Below are 16,922 nucleotides of genomic sequence, written 5' to 3' on the forward strand. Positions count from 1 at the left end.
GAAAGTAATCCCCCTTCCCAGCCGCAGCCCCTACAGCACCCGCAGCCCAGGGCAATCCAGTGCTGCAGCCCAAGCCTGACCGGGATCCCAGGTGAGTAGGGGCAAGCCTGTGGCTGCTGCATCCGCGGCTCCCATCTTTGTTTCTAGTATGGATGACCCCAGGGTTTTAGCACAGAGGGTAGGGGGGAGGCTTGGAGGTGGTGGGGATGTATGGCCCATTACTATCCCCTCGCCCATGTTAGACTTGCTTCTCATCTAGCCACAGCTCTCAAGAGGTGACCCTTGCCATAGAGGATGCTACAACAGTGATAGGAGGCCAGGTAAGAGGAGGCCTGGGGAAGGGGTCTTCACTGGGCAGGGACTTATTTCTCTCTGGGACTAGGGCTGGCAGGGAGCTCTGTAGGCTGCAGGAAGGTTGTCTCTGCAGTTATTTGGAAGGAAACAAACAGTGTTCCTAGTATACGTCTGAAGTGTGCAAATTTACGAGATGGCTCTATTCCCACTTTCCTAATCTCTTGGGACCCTGTAGTCAGCTCAGTTTGGTTTTGGTCTTGTTTTGTTTTGTTTGTGGAGGAGGGCACTAAGATGCAATCAGGACATAGCTGAACTCTCCCCCGTCCTGGGGTGACAGCAAGAAGGTGAGAGTTTAGGTGAGTTGAGTTCTCTCCTCCCTGCCTGGTCTGGGAAAGTACAAAGCCCTGTAAGAGGCCCCACTCCATATCTTGAGCCATGCTCCAGCAAGGATACCTAGAGAGGAGAGATGAAAATCGGGCTACTTGGTGGGGTTTGTGAGGAAGGGTTGGTTGGGAAAGCGAGCCCCAAACTATTATCCTCTGAGTCTGCACCATAATCTGTTGCCCACCCTCCTGGGGTCCTCCATGCTTTCAGGAGAGGTGGTAGTTTGTTTTCCCCCTTTGCCAATTTTTTTTTGGTCGCTGGATCAGGTGACTCAGGTTCTCTTTTCAATCCTGTCCTGCATGTGTCTTTTCTCCAACTACAGACATGTTACAAATCCAGCCCACCCGTAGCCAGGCCCCACAGAGGATCTTGAACCTCAACTCATGCACCTTGGCCTTTGGGATCAGCTCTTTGTGGCTCCTTGGCCAGCAGGTTGGGGAGTATTGTTTATAATAGAAAACAATGTGCCCCAAATACCTGTCTTTTGGAAATAGGAATGAATGAAGACCCCCAAGGCAGGAAGATGGCATGCTTATTCTGTAAGGTGTGGATTATCTAGGCTTTTTATTTGTCTGCCCACTTTTCCAGGCCCCAAGTTTTAGAATCATGGCCAGATGCAGTTTGAATTGAAAGACAATGTTGTTACTCTTTTTATATAAGATGAAATCAAGGATGACCTGCCGGGGCCCCCCGAAAGCAGGTGAAACAGGGTCTCCTGGTGGAGCCAGCCTGTTTCCCCACAACATCAATGCCCCCCAGAACTCCAGGAATCCCTGTGTTTTAGTGGGGAAAATTATCCTTACCCAAGCACCTCATTCCACTGGCCGGCTTCCTTCCTTAACAGATTCTAGGGTAAGCCTCCCTCTGTTTTCCTCTGGGAAGTTTCTGGATCAGCCAAGTCCAGTAGGTTTCTCACATTATTCCTTAGAGCAAATAAGGGGTTGGAATGACCTTCCTTTAAAGCTATTCAGTGGGAGTGGGAGAATGAGGTCATTAGCTAGAAAGTGAACCTGGGGATCCTTCGAGGGCTTTTGCCTAGAATAATCTCATCGGTAAGGGTGGAGGTCCCAGACCAGCAGTCAGCCAAGCTTTACTTCAGTACTGCCACATTCCTGTAGAACTCAGCCATTCTCCAGAGAATTGAGGGTATAGACCAGGATGGGGGAAAAAAACTCACATTGTTATTCACAGGATCCTCAATTTAACTGAAATTTAGCATCCCCTTTAATTATTACTATAGGCTACAAACCACAATGCAGCAATAGCAGTGTCTGTGACTGTCACCAGTAGAAATCACATATATTTTCATATCACCTTACAGTTGTTGATATTTCCAGGTCTCATGTAAACTCACTACTTCCAAACTCTGGCAATGTTAAGACCTGCTGCTATCTTGCTATTTAATGTATTAATAAACAAGCACAAATATTATTAATCATTTTTATAAAATAGTTTTGTAACTGTATTGCAATATAATCGGTATGTTTGTAATCTTCTGTTTTATTTTATGCATTTATAGACACTATTCTGAGAATGGGTTGATAGGCTTCACTAGATTGTCAAAAGGGTCCTTGGCATCAAAATGATTAAGAACTTCTGATCTATACTGAAGACGAATCATTTGGGCAAGATTTAAAATGTTTTCCAGAAAATGGCCTTGCACTGCAAGCACTGGCTATCTTACCTTCATTAACACTGATCTCAGGAGCCACATCTGAGGAGGGGGCTAGGAGTGGAAAGACACAAAGACCAGGCTTCATTAAGAGCTCTTCAGGGCCTATGGGATGCTGATGGTGATTGTTTTTCCCATGGTCTCCGAGGCCCTGTGAGATTGATTACGACCACGGTGGGAAGCCTGACTCCTGGGGCTCTGGCTGGGTCTGGAGGGTAAGGAGAGCCAGGGAGGACCTGGGAACCAGGGGCCAATGTGGGACAAGAACACTGAAACCTGGCCAGGGAGGGGCTGGTAATCTTCCAGGGGTTAGCAAGATGGTGAAAAGGGAGGGAGGGAGTGCCCAGGGATGAGGTAGAGAGACTGGGCCTGCCAAGGAGGAGCAAAGAACTGAGCTTGGGCTCCAGGGACCAAGGGTTCTGTCTGAGTCCTTGGCCGGAGGCTGGGGATTCTGTTTGAGGATGCAGAGATGACAACGAGGGAGGAAGACATGTGAGAAATACCCACAGTGTGGTTGGTGCCTGATTGGCCCCGGGAACAAGAACATGAGATCTGGGAAGCTGTACAAATGGGGAAGCCAGGGCTCTGAGAGGTGAGGAGCCTGCTGCACCCAGGACCGCAGTCCCAGGTGACATGAGACACCTCACACTAGGGTCCAGGAAGTCAGGTGTCCAAGTCAGCTAGCCGTGTGGTGACTGAATACATCTGATGTTTGGGACAGTTCGAATTTTAGATGGTTTATATCTTGAGAGACCATGTGTTGGGATTTCTGGTCTGGAAGATAGGATTTCTCGGCTCTCTTTGCTTGTGGCCTCCCCAGATTTATGGTATCAGGGAAAATCCTTGCTTGGAGCTGCATTCTGAGGATGGTGGGTGGTGACCTGTGTGGAAGGTTGGAGTGGAGGATGGGGTGAGATGTTCCCCTGACCTGGGGAGAGGGGCTGCCTTTGTTTCCTCGGTCTGCCTCATGTGGTTTCTGTGGCGAGTATTTGTTCTCCAGACAAGGGGGTTTTGTGTTGGGCTGGGAGGGAGAGAAGAAAGGAGTGGAGGCTGGGGGATATTGGAGCATGGAGCGGAGGAACTGTGTTCGGGCCACCGAGATGCCACCTTGGAGGGTAAAAAACAGCCTTCACTCCTCTAGGGTAGGCCTGAGAGTTCTGTGTTCCAGACCTCTCAGAAGTGGGCCTACAGAGGTGGACTGGTTGGGGGCACTGAGGGACAGGGCGCCTCCTCCTCCAGGTGATGGACAGGAAGGGGCATGACCCCTAGGAAGTCCCTCCCTGACATCAACCCTTGACCGAGTTCTCTTCCTTCTGTTTTGAAAAGGGGGCTGAAGTCCTGGACTCCTTGGCCATGTCCTCTTGGGAAAGACGGCTCCATCGGGCCAAATGTGCACCATCCTGTAAGTGGCCCCCTCCCTGCAGCCCATGGGAAGGCCCTGGCCTGCAGGGAAACCTGTGAGGGCAGGGCAGGCTTTCTTCAGGGCCTCTTGTGACCTTTTTTCCCCAGAAAGGGGTGTCTTTCCACCTTTTCCAGCCCCGGTCTCCAACTCCATTTTGCTTTCTCCTTCCTGGCTGAGGAGAGCTTCCTCTGCAGTGTCCTGTTCTTACGACCATGGCCCTGTGGCTTTTCTCTCTCACACTATCTGATGCTAGTGAGATTGTGTTTCCTTGTTTGTGGTTATTTCCCGCTCCCACTTCACCCTGTTTCTGCGGCCTCTCCCCTCACTCTGCCCTGTGTCTGTGGCCTCTACCTTTACCCTGTCCTGTGTCTGTGGCCCTTTGTCTTGCATCATGACTCCTTCCTTCACCACACTCTGCTCTACTTTGTTTTCTTTTCCTCTGTGGCCTTTCTGTCTACTGTATTCCAAATGTGAGGCATCTCCCCCTTCCCTGGTTCATGCTTAGGCCTCTTCCCCTAAGCATAAGGAAAGGGAGGAAAATGGTACTTGAAGATCTCTGGGCACTCCACACGCTCCATACTCTCAGTCTGCCTGCCTTGTCTGGTAGCCAGGAACTTTTAGCACAGGGAGCTGAAGGCCAGGTGGAGCCAGTCTGGGGGCCACCTGATGCATGCTGAGGACAGGTACTCTGAGACCCCACACCCCCTGTCTGTCAGGGAGGGAGACAGCCAGCCAGGTGTGAGGCATCCTACTGGTGCCCCCATTAGAGCTAGCTACTGAGGAATGTTGGGGCTACCTGTGGTGGGATCTGAGTTCTGTGCAGCTCTGGGAGTGCTGGGTCTGGTGCCCTGGCACGAGGGAGGTGCTGTATCACTGGGTTTTGCCAATCTCGGCTCAATGGGGAGGTGCCTTCTGTGTCTCCCATGCAGACTTGTTCTCCTGCTTCAACGGGGGCGAGTGTGTGTACCCAGCCTTCTGTGACTGCAGACGCTTCAATGCCACTGGGCCACGCTGCCAGATGGGTGGGTCTGGGCTCCATCCCACCCCTGGGATTGGCCCTGGGTACAGGGAGAGCTTGAGGGCCTGAGGCCTGGGGGTCCTGGGCTGGGGTGTGTGTGTGGGGGTTCTCTGCCAGCTCTGGAACCCACCAGCCTCTAGCTTGGTGCCCACTGCAACTGTACGGACAGGTTCTCTCTTCTCTGGCACAGTGTACAATGCCGGCCCTGAGCGGGACAGCATCTGCCGGGCTTGGGGACAGCACCATGTGGAGACATTTGATGGCCTGTACTACTACCTCTCTGGGAAGGGCAGCTATACCCTGGCGGGGTGCCATGAACCCGAGGGGCAGACTTTCTCAGTCCAGGTGAGGCCTTCCCTACCCTGCCCATCTAGAAGTTTCCACTAGGCTCTGGAGGTTGTACTGGCCTGGGCTCTCCGTGTGAGAGTTAGAGAGTCTACACCTGGAAGGAGCTGCAGGACCCACAGTCCTCTCTCACCCACCCACTCCTGGATGCCCCTGGCCAGTAACTGATTCAGTCACTCACTCATTAGGTATTAAGTGCGTACTTGTACTCTTCCTGGCACAAGGCTTGGTGGTGGCCTTGTGGACGACAACACAGATGTGATCTCTGTCCACACGGAACTTACCGTAGACATCAGATCAAATGAATCATTTCAAGTACAACTGAGTGCTTCAGAGGAGAAACGCCAAATGTTAGAAGAGCACGTGATGGAAACCTACCTTCCTCGTTAGGAAGGATGATGATCAGGGAAGACTTCCTGGAGGAAGTGACATTTAAGTGGAGAACTGATGAATGAATTGGAGTTAGCCAAGTGAAGGGTCCCAGGGGTAAAAGATGGATGTGAGAACGTTCTAGGTAAAGGGAACTTGGGTGCTAAAGATCTGAGATAAGAAAGAGCACTGTGCCTCAGAGGGAATGGCAGGTCCTGGATGACTCAGTTCATAGTTACCGCCTCTAAGAAGCCCTTCTGGATGCGCTGACCTAAGCTGGCTCAGGGGCTCTTCTGAGAGCCTGTGTAATCCCTGTGTAATCAAAGTTCTGCATTCATTGTTACATTGTCAGTGTATTTTTCTCACAAAAGTCTGTTTCCAGGTTGGTCTTCTCTACCAGATATAAGCTTTCCAGGCAGGGACCATGTCTTCTCATTCGGCGTTCCTTGTACCCAGATTAGTGCTCAGTCAGAGTTTGTCTAGTATATGAACACATGTCTGAGACTCACTGTCAGGCAGGCCTGATTTACATGCTTGCTGATTTACATGCTTGTGTTGAGTGGGGCATCAGCTTCAGGCGCTGGTCAGTACCTCCATCTGGAGAAAAGTCTACTTGGGGAGCTAGCTCTGCTGAGGGGCACCTCGGTCAGTGTTGAGTTAGGGCCAGCGGGCTGGGAGTTTGGGGAAATCCTAGTGCTCAGCGTCACCCCTCTGCTAGCTGGGTGTGTCCTTCTCTCTCAGGCATAGACCTGCCCAGGGCCTGCCCCAAGGACCATGCCCTGGATGGGCTGAGCAATTCTGCCCTCTCTGCTTTGGTATCACACATCAGGGTCTTTCATGACTGTCATTTCATGATGGGTATGTGTCAATTACTTAGACTAACAGGATGCCACACATTTGCGGATTATGAAATCAACTTAATAAGTCCAAACTGGAAGAAAGAAAGGAAGGAAGGAAGGAAGGAAGGAAGGAAGGAAGGAAGGAAGGAAGGAAGAAAGAAAGGAAAGAAAATATTATAAGGATGCATTGCACATGAATAGGAGTAAACACTATTTTGTAAAACTTTTGTTTTATTTATATATGTATACATTTCTATTTCCTACCGTGGGTCATGGTCCAAAAGTTTGAAAAATTTAATTAGACTGTGAGGTGGTTTTCACAGGCCCCACTTCTAGATGAAATGACTCCAGCCTGCTTAAACACATTTAACAGTAATCTAGTGGAAGGTTTACTCCTGGGAAGAGTTTCCACACCGGGAAGAAACATTTTCAGACTTTTCCCTAAGCCCTGGGGACCTCAGTTCTCCTCCCTCTCTTGGGTCCTATGGCTTTGGGGGGTGGGTCCTGCCTGAGGAGGGGACAGAGTTGATGCGTATGTGACAGGCAGCACAGGGGTGACATGTGCCTATATGTGCCGTGAAGGACAAGACTGTGCCTGCCAGGGTCCTGGTAGCAGTGTGTTTATAGTGTATGTATTGAGAGTACCCTGTGAATATGTGAGGGGTGTGTGTGTGTGTGTGTGTGTGTGTGTGTGTGTGTGAGACTGTATGAGCATATACTTTACTTTGGCTTTCAATCTGATGGGATAACCTGGATTGCAAAAAATAAAAATCCAGAAATAGGGAGCCAGCACAGTGTACTGGAAAGAGCCCTGAAATTTCACCTTCAGTCCTGAGTTGGAATTCTGGCTGTGTGTGTGTGACCTTCATCACTTCACCTCTCTGAGTATCAGTTGCTCCCTCTGGGAGATGCAGATAATCATAGCTCTGACCTCCTGGTCAAGTGGCGTTGCGGGAACTGGAGACATCACAGAGGAAAGGTGCTTGGCACACTGGGGGCAGGGTATCGGCGTTAGCGGAAGCTCCACAGGGTGCCACTGGGCTCAGAACTGAAGCTCAGGGCCAGGTCTGTAGCGGGAGCCCTGCACACTGGCCTCTGAACCCCCCAATCAGGTGCACAACGACCCGCAGTGCGGCTCCTCCCCCTACACCTGCTCCAGGTCTGTCAGCCTCTTCTTTGCGGGTGAGCAGGAGATCCGTCTGGCCAAGGAGGTCACCCATGGAGGCGTGAGGTAACTATAACACCTTCTGCCCTGAGCTCTCCTGCTCCCTGACACTAGTGGTGGGGGATGGTGAGTACCTTTCTTCTCTAGCCTAAAGAAAATTGTTTTCTAGGGGCAAACAGCAGTTTCCACCGTCAGAGCAGGAACATACTGGCAGGCCAGCTGGGTTTCTAGTCAGCTGGGTTTGTGGAAAGATGAGTCCCTCAAGATTTTCGGAGACTCAAGGCCCTGTGGGTTTCCCAGACAGTGGGTATTCAAATCAGAATTTTCCAGATAAAGTTGAGGGTATAACACGACAAGCATGCTCAATTCTTTTCTTTCACATTTTTAAGGGAATCTTTGTGAATGGATCATATGTAGTTCAAGCCTCCTTGAATAGATATTAAGCACACTGTCACCCTTCTCTGATGATATAGGGTCATTTCAATGTTATTTATCTTGCTGGGACATCAGGGATGCCTGGGACGAGAGGAATAAGGACTCTTTGCCCCCACACCAGATGGTCCAGACCATGGTTCTTTCTGAAATCTGTCTTGTCTCTTGTCTTCACTGTCCTTTCCTTCCCTTGCTATCTGCTGTCACTTCATGTTGCTGCTGGGTTGGGGAAGGGGTCTTCCTGCAATGACCCTTCTCCCATTGTCATTTCCTGCTTCAAATCTGGAAACTGGGTAACCAAGGTTTCTGGCGCTGAATGTAAACCTGAAAGCCCAGGTGTTTCTCCTGTGAAGAAAAGATTGGTATATGGATCTTTGGGTACCAGTTTTGGCTGGTTAGATTCTTCTTTAATTTTCTTTTCCTGATTTTCTGGTGGATTGAAAGTCGCCAAATTCCAGACTGGCTGGAAGACCCCGTCCCAGTAAAACTGGGAATGTGGTTGGGACTGCAATGGCTCTCCATCTTTTCTTCCACTCCTAGTTTTCCATATCCCTCAGCCTCTTTCTCTTCTTATGCCTTTCTTGCTCCCCACCAAAAAACAAACAAACAAACAAACACACAAAACAAGTAAATGTCCGCTTATACCATTTCTCCCGTCCAGGAGAAAGGATCTAGCAACTTCAGACACTCTAAGATTTATCCCTGCCAGGGAAATTGCAAATTTAAAAAGCAAGTTTTAAACACTGAAGACAAAAGAATCTCTCCCTCATGGTGGGCCTCAGATGCCCAGGAAGTCAGAGGGGGAAAGTGGGGGCCTCAGATTCACATGGTACCAGTTGCGTGTGGACGAGGCAGGTGCTGGGTACATGATGGTTCCTGCAGGTGGGGATGGCGGGTCCTTTGGTGAAGGGACGGGGTGAGTGGGGGTGATGTGAACACCCAGAAGCTCTGGGCTGTGCCCTGCAGAGTCCAACTGCCACATGTGATGGGGAGCGTGAGTCTGCAGAGGCTTGCTGGCTACGTCCTTGTGCGGCATCAGTCAGCCTTCACGCTGGCCTGGGATGGTGCCTCAGCCGTCTACATCAAGATGAGCCCAGAGTTCCTGGGCTGGACTCATGGGCTGTGTGGGAACAACAATGCCGACCCTCAGGATGACCTGGTGACCAGCTATGGTGAGGTGCAGGGCAAGTGGCCTTCGAGGGGTTTGGATGGAAGTAGGGAGGAGGTTGGGTGGAGGTCAGGCTGGGAAGGGTGGGAGAGGTCTTGGGGCAGTACCCATGGTACTAAAGACCCAGTGGGGTGTCAGGGCCCCTTCCTACCAAGTGTGTGGGTGCTCAACCTCCATTTCCTTGTGGGTAAAAGAGTCATAAAGACCACTCCTACTAGGGTTGTGTAAGGATCTAAAGGGCACTTTGCTAGGTAGGATATTAAGCACACACTGTGAGTGTAGGGTGGGGGCAGGAGCAGAAGGCCAGAGAGAGCCTGGAAGAGAAAGGGCCCCATGGGAGCTGAAGATACCTATAGAGGAGTGGTAAGAAGTAAATGTGAAGCATGCAGGGCCAAATCATGGTGACTCTGGCCTTCCCAAGAAGGGAAGTGACACCTTTGAGCACCCACAACATACTGAACACTTAACACGCATCATTTCATACAGTCCTGGCAATAATACCATGATGGGGGATTATTTGCCCATTTCACATAGGGCAAAACTGAGGCTTGGAGAGAGCTTGTCCAGGCTCACATACTAGTTTTCTCCCCTGAGTTTGGAGAGTAGGGAGCTACTACAGGTTCTTGAGTATTCTTGACTATCACCACCAGCTTTCTCAGGAGAGTGGCTCTGTTGGGAAATGCAAACTGGGATGGGAGCCAAGAGGCTGGGTTCTTCAACTCCTTGTCCGCTTTTGGTATCTCTTTGGCTCCACCTGCCCTCCTTCAGAGCCCTATGCGGCTCCTCCCCTCCTCCCCTGTCACACCCACCTGTGATCATGCTAGTTCTCCCTTCCAGGGAAGCTGACCGACGATGTGGCTGAGTTTGTGCACAGCTGGCAGGAACAAGCCCCCAACCAGCCTCCAAGGCCTACAACTGCCTCCCTGCCTCGCCCACCGTGTCTGCAGCAGAGCCCGGGAACCATGCAGGTCTGGACCCTGGGGAGAATGCCTACTCTCCACCCTCCCCTTACCCCTCATCCTAGTGTCTGGCTTAGGTTTCCTGTCTATCTCTTAGAAAGTCACTGGCTGCAGGAGCCCAGGGTTGTTTGTGCCTATGGCCCCATCCCTTTTCCCTCCATCATCCTCTTTCTCTCCCTTGGCCTCAAATTGGGGTTCTGTGTAGGGGTGGGTGAAGTCAGAGGGCTGTGAGTGGACTTGCCAGCTCCCAGCTCTGGCCCCTGGCTCTTTCCCCAGGGTGTGTACGACCGGTGCGAGGCGCTGCTGCGGCCACCCTTTGATGCCTGCCATGCCTACGTCAGCCCTCTTCCCTTCACAGCCAGCTGTACCAGTGACCTCTGCCAGTGAGTAGGCAACCAGGACTGAAGCTGGTATTGGGTTGTGGGGAGACCTGTCCCAGTACTGAGGGGTGGGAGGGGGGGTGGTCTCAGCATGTGGGCCACTGACCCTGATAATCCCAGGCCCCGACAGATGTACTTCCAAAACCTCAGAAATTCTTATCTGCATAGGTGGGGCAGAAGAGTTTCCCTATTCTCTGAAGCCCAGAAATGGGGACTGACACCCTCAGGGTCAAACAAGTCAATGCCAATATTGGGACTAGAACCCGGGTGTCCTGCCTCCATCTGTATACCTAGATACCTTCCCAGTCTCCCTTTCCTAGCTGTGGGACAAGGAGGGGTGCGTGCCCTGAGCCCTGGCAGTCTCTACAGGGTTCTGGAGGGCTGGTGAGAGATTGGGCTCCGGTGTGACCCTCGGTTTCCCTGCACAGAGCAGTGGGTGATGAAGCCACCTGGTGCCGGGCGCTGGCAGAGTATGCCCGAGCGTGTGCCCAGGCGGGGCGGCCCCTGCAGGATTGGAGGACCCAGCTCCGGCAATGTGGTAGGTGTATCCTGGTGGTGGGGGCAGGGAGAGGTTCAGACAATCTCTGCCCTGAGGCTGTGGGTGGCCTCATCAGGCCTCAGCTCAACGTCCTGTCCTGCTTAGAACCGCAGTTGTCAGAGCTGGAAGCCGTGAGGCCCCATGTGGCAGATGAGAAAACAGGCTCAGAGTGGAGAGACTGGCCCAGGGCCACAGAGTGAGATGAGGGTGGTTCTCAGAGCCTCCCAGGCTCTTGCCAACTTTCTGGTTACCCAGGGGGACTAGGGGAACAGGAAAATCACAGTCCTTCCTCCCTTTCCCCCAAGGCCTGGAGTAGGGGGTGGGTGTGTCCTGGCAGAGCCGATGGGACTGGATGGACTGCTCCCTTCCTCCCAAGCCGTGCACTGCAAGGAGAAGGCCTTTACCTACAACGAATGCATCGCCTGCTGCCCTGCCTCCTGCCAGTCCCAGGCATCCTGTGTGGACAGTGAGATCGCCTGTGTGGACGGCTGTTACTGCCCCGATGGTATGCCAAGGGTGGAGCGGGTGCCTGGCAGCATCTTCCTGGGCTGGCACGCACGAGCCCAAAGCAGGGGCTCAGAGGATGCTTGTTTGTGGGATGAGTGAAGCAAGGAGCACACAACTAATAAGTGAATAAACGAATGACTGGCTTAAGGGGGCTGAGGATGGGGGTGGAACTGTGGCTCTTGAGAAGTTCATCAGGGTATTTAATTTCATCGGGACTGTGTATAGATGAGAACAAGTCATTCATTCATTCACTTGTTCATTTATCACATATGTGTTTGTTTAAACATATGTTCACATGCTGTTTTGTATGGGATATAAATGCACTGGTTTTGAGGGGGTATACATTTGCCACACATCTGTAGCGTGTAGCCCATTCGGCTAGGCAGGGGTCGTTGGGATAAAAAAAATGTAAAGATATAGTCATTGACTTTAGGGGTCAGAATCTGGTTGCAGTGATAAGCCACGTATACCTACGACTCCAGTCTAAGGCATAATGTAGTGAGGATCAGCTCAGGGGTTCAGACAAGAAGAGACATAGGAATTCAGTCGGGGGAGAGATTGTCAGGCTTCCTGGAAGAGATGGCACCTAAACTGGTTCTAGATGCAGTGACAGGCTTTTGGGAGGTGGAGAAGAGAAGCTAGTCAGCATGCAGGTTGCTTGGGGAGGTGGTTCTCTGAAGAGGTCTGGAGGTGAGATTATTTGCCCAGAGGAGATTCAGATCTGGCCTGAGCCAAGGATTTATGCAGGAGAAAGCTTGAAAGTGGGTTCAGGGGTGAAAACTTGGATAAAGGGATCTTTGTCATAGGCCCTAGACAGCCATGAATGGTCTATGAACAGGAGTGGAGGTGAGTTAAGTGGGCCTTTCCTGTGACCCTAGGGCTGATCTTTGAGGATGGGGACTGCGTGGCACCAGCTGAATGTCCCTGTGAGTTCCATGGGACCCTGTACCCAACTGGCTCTGTGGTGAAAGAAGACTGCAATGCCTGGTCTGTGTCCACAGCAAGGGGTGGGGGTGGGGTGGGCAGTGGTGACTTCCAGGGTTTTCCACCAGGGCTATCCATCTGGGGTCTGGGACCCCTGGCAATATGGGGGCACTCACTCAGCATCTCTGAGTCCCAGGCGATCTCATTTAATCCAACCCCTGGAGATGGGGGAATCTCTACCACCCATTTTAGAGACGGGAAGACTGAGGGCTGGGGACAGGAGCTCTGTGGACCCTGCTATCCTTCAGCATCTATCCCAGGCCTGGAGAGGTGAGACTTGCCTCCTTGATCTCTGTGTTTCAGCACATGCACTGCGGGCAAGTGGGTGTGCAGCACATCTGTCTGCCCAGGTATGCCTGACCCCACCTTGGACTCTACCCCCTTCCTCTGGTCTCACAGCTTTTTGGGCAGGGAGGATCTGGGGGCCAGGCCTGCAGTTCCATTGGTTCAGCTTGCCCCACTTTGTTTCCTTAGAGTTGCTTTGCCTGCTTAAGGGATTGTTCTGCCTCCTGTGAGGGAGGGTTTTGGGGGGTCTATCTAAGGACCTTCCTGAATTTGGGGGGCTTGGATGGAGACTGGTCTCCAAGCTCAGGGCCTGATCTCCTGTCAGAGGGAGATGCCTAGGGCAGGGCTGCATCTACCTTCAGGTGGGCTGCTGGGGACAGGCCTGCATCTCCCCAGTGGCCTGAGCGTCAAAAGGAAGGCCAGGGCTCCAAACACTGCCCTGATTCCTAAGGACAGAGTGCTGTCTCTTCCTCATGCTCAGAGCCCCCAGGGCAGAGGCAGTCCCCATGGGGCAGCTCCCATGTGTCAGCCACCTTTCTTTGCCCCTCAGCCGAGTGTTCAGTGACTGGCGACATCCATTTCACCACCTTTGACGGCCGCCGGTACACGTTCCCTGCCACGTGTCAGTACATCCTGGCCAAAAGCCGCTCCTCGGGCACCTTCACAGTGACATTGCAGAATGCCCCCTGTGGCCTGGTAAGGGCTGGGGACCTCAGGCCCAATCCAGCCAGCCACCCCTGCTCTCTGCCCCCTAGAGAGGCTGAAGGATTTAGGGCAGGGCCCCACGTTTTCCATAACCCACTCACCCTGATGTCTGTTCTTTCTGGGCAGAGCCAGGGGGCAGGAGACTAGGTTCTGTCTCTAGAACATCTGATAGCTGAGAGCCATTTCCCTTTCCTGGGCCTCAGTATTTTAACAAAATCTCTAAAATGGGTCTAATTCAACTAAATCTTCTCTGCCTCCTTGGATTATGCCTTCAACATCTCTGTATTCACTCATTTGTTCATTTATTCATTCAGCAAATACTGAACTAATTTTTGTGCCAGAAGCTATGTTGGGTCTCAGAGACTGGGATGAATTAGATCTGGCTCTGCCTTCCTGGGCCTCGCAGATTGGTGGGTCGAGCAGATAACTCACCGCATAATCCACTATGTTATAGGAGCTGTAATAACATGGACATTACAGGGTAGGTCTCCATGTAGGAGCTTCTCCTGGTTCTTGTTTTACCTGGATGCCAGGTGGGAGAAGGAGTAGATCAGGAGAGACTTCCCAGAGGAGGTGATCCCTGAGCTGTGTCGGCCACTTGTGCACATAACTGAGAAAATGGCCAGCTTGCAGGTCTGGGGTAGTTATGAGTCTGTTTGTTTCTCAGGGACTGCATTTTCCCTGAGCTGACCCCACAAGCCCTGGTTGGGACTCCACTCAAGCTCCTTCCTGCACAATAGGACAAAGGGTTCACACCCATAGCCAGGGCAGCTGCCCCCAAAGCCCAGCTCCCTGCCTGCCTTTTCCACACCCAGTGACGTCAGGTGGGTGAGCAGACATCACCTACAGGTGTCCCTCCGTGGCCCTGGGGACCCAGGCTGAGCTGAGGATGAGGTAGAGGGCTGGGCTTTCTTCCTCTTGAAGCCTGAGTGATCCCCTCCCCTCTATCTGCCAGAGAATGGCCTGGATCTGCCCTTGGCTGCTCTCTGAGTTGGAAGAATGAATACTTGTCCTCAAAAGCTGGGTCACTCCCATCACATCTTGAGAGTGGCAATAGAAAAAGCAAAGCAAACAGACATAGCCCAGTGGGACTCCTCCCCATTTACAAAGTTCTAGAGTCTTTGAGTATCTGAGGGCTATGGGACCTTGGGGATCCCTTACCAGCTCCTTCTCCACCATGTTCTGGATGGTGGTTGGCCAGCGTCGGCCTGAGGTAACTTGCTTCACTGCTGAACAGTGCCTCTTTTGTTTATTTAATGCTTATTTACTTTTGAGAGAGAGAGAGTGTGTGTGAATGGGCAAGGGGCAGAGAGAGAAGGAGACTCAAAATTCGAAACAAGCTCTAGGCTCTGAGCTGTCAGCACAGAGCCCCATGTGGGGCTTGAACTCACGAACCATGAGATCATGACCTGAGTCGAAGTTGGACGTTTGATCCACTGAGCCACCAGGCGCCCCCCAACAGTGCCTCTTGATAGCACATTCCTTTTACCACGAGCCAGTTCTCTTCCTTGTGACTTCATCCACACTGATGAACCAGTAGAGGGCCAGCCTTGTGCCAGCTCTGTGCTGGGCACAGTGAGGGTTACACAGATGAGTCAGCCCCTGGTCCTAGCCACCAAGAGCTTGCAGCCCAATCAGGGAGTCAATCATGTCCTCAGGTCAGTTGCTTCTCTGTGAGATACAAGAGCAGTGCCATCAGAGGGGCTGTCTGTGGAGCAAGAAATATTCCTACAGGTCAGAAGAAATCCTCATGGTAGAGGTGGCATTTGAGCTGAACGACCTAAAAATTGGGCCAAAAATGTAAATAGAAATAAGGTATGTATGTGTGAGGATGGGGAGGAAGGGCAATCCAGGAGGATTCGATCATATGAGAAAAAGCAACAGGGTGGAATGTTCTAAAATACATTAAGGCAGATGCAGGAGGACTATGGCAACTGGCTGACTGGCTGGTAAAGTGCCAGGTGTGTGGGAGAGAAGCAGGAAGAGTCAAAGGTGAAGCCACGACTTCAACCCCGGGTGAACAGAAGTGGGTAGGGTGAGAATGTTAACAGAGAGGATGATGATGAGAAAGTATTTGCACAGTACTTTAAACTTTGACTAATCAGTTTTGCATTTGACATCTAGTTTAAGGCTCAAAATACCCCCACGTAGTGGTCACTATGATTCTCCCCATTTGAAATCTGATAAGACAGGCTTAATAGAGGCTTGGGGCAGTCTTGACGACCCCCAGCCAGCAGGAGGGGGAGCTGAGCCAGACCCAAGGCTGGAAGTCCAGAAAGCCTGTCACAGCTTCCTTATACACCCACCCCCAAATCAGGGTAGTGTTTATAGCCTTTGAAGTATTTTTAAAGTAGACCTTATTTTTTTTAGAGCAGCTTTAGATTTTACAGAAAAATGCAAAGGTAGTACACAGAGTTCCCATATATCTCACACCCGATTTCTCCTGTTATTAACCTCATACATTAGTATGGTACATTTGTTACAAATACTGAACCAATGTTCATTATGTACATTATCATTAACTAAAGTCTGCCCCTTACTCATATTTCTTATTTATTTTTAAACCTGTCATTTTTTTTTCTGTTCCAACATACTACATTACATTTAGTCATTGTGTCTCCTGGGTTTTTCCTTGCTGTCACAGTTTACTAAGACCTTATTTATGGTGACCTTGAAAGTTTTGAGGAGTACTGGTCAGATATTTTGTAGAATGCCCCTCTGTTGGGATTTGTATACTTTTCTCATGGTTAGAATGGTGTTAGGGATTTAGGGGAGGAAGATAAGAGGTAAATTGCTATTTTCATCACATCTTATCAAGGATACATATACTAACATGGTTTATCACTATTGAGGTTGACCTTGGTCATTTGGCTGAGGCAGTGTTTGTCAAATACTCCTCTGTAAAGCTACTCCTCTTTTCCCCCTTACTATATTGTTCTCTTTGAAAGAAGTCAGCCCACAGTTAAAGTGTAAGGAGTTATGCTCCCTCTCCTTGAAGGCAGAGAATCTACATACATTAGTCGGAATTTTTCTGCATAGGAAATTTGTCTTTTTTTCCCTTGACATATTTTTTTTTTGTCAATCATTTATTTATGTCAGCATGGACCCGGGATATTTATTTTATACTTTGGATAAGAACCAATACTTCCTTTTTTATTTTGTTACTCAAATTTTTCCAGCTTGAACCATTGGGTAGTCTTTCAGTTGGCTCTTGGGTCCCTTTGGTATACCCCCATCATTGTGTGTGTGTGTGTGTAGGGGAGAGGGGCAGAGAGAGAGAGAGAGAGAGAGAGAGAGAGAGAGAGAACCTCAAGCAGGCTCCATACTCAGTGCAGAGCCTGGTGTGGGACTTGATCCCATGACCCTGGGATCATGACCAGAGACAAAACCAAGAGTCAGATGCCCAACTGACAGAGCCACCCAGGCACCCTTCCATGAACACTTTTTTTCTCACTATCAAACCAGGCAGGACCAAC

At 50.9% G+C, this 16,922-nt stretch overlaps 1 protein-coding gene across 1 annotated transcript in view; it reads left to right on the forward strand.

Moving 5' to 3' along the window:
- Positions 1-16,922, forward strand: part of OTOG (otogelin) — a 90,850-nt gene that overhangs the window by 615 nt on the left and 73,313 nt on the right. Inside the window, exons 2-15 of the mRNA XM_045482522.1 lie at positions 22-91; positions 260-320; positions 3,677-3,752; positions 4,682-4,774; positions 4,961-5,115; positions 7,436-7,554; positions 8,887-9,092; positions 9,926-10,056; positions 10,324-10,430; positions 10,856-10,965; positions 11,342-11,470; positions 12,351-12,459; positions 12,760-12,806; positions 13,292-13,437. Of these exons, the coding sequence (XP_045338478.1) occupies positions 22-91; positions 260-320; positions 3,677-3,752; positions 4,682-4,774; positions 4,961-5,115; positions 7,436-7,554; positions 8,887-9,092; positions 9,926-10,056; positions 10,324-10,430; positions 10,856-10,965; positions 11,342-11,470; positions 12,351-12,459; positions 12,760-12,806; positions 13,292-13,437 (1,559 nt within the window). The remainder of the gene's footprint in view (positions 1-21; positions 92-259; positions 321-3,676; positions 3,753-4,681; positions 4,775-4,960; positions 5,116-7,435; positions 7,555-8,886; positions 9,093-9,925; positions 10,057-10,323; positions 10,431-10,855; positions 10,966-11,341; positions 11,471-12,350; positions 12,460-12,759; positions 12,807-13,291; positions 13,438-16,922) is intronic.

Source organism: Leopardus geoffroyi, chromosome D1, assembly GCF_018350155.1.
Source record: "Leopardus geoffroyi isolate Oge1 chromosome D1, O.geoffroyi_Oge1_pat1.0, whole genome shotgun sequence".
Lineage (NCBI taxonomy): Eukaryota > Metazoa > Chordata > Mammalia > Carnivora > Felidae > Leopardus > Leopardus geoffroyi.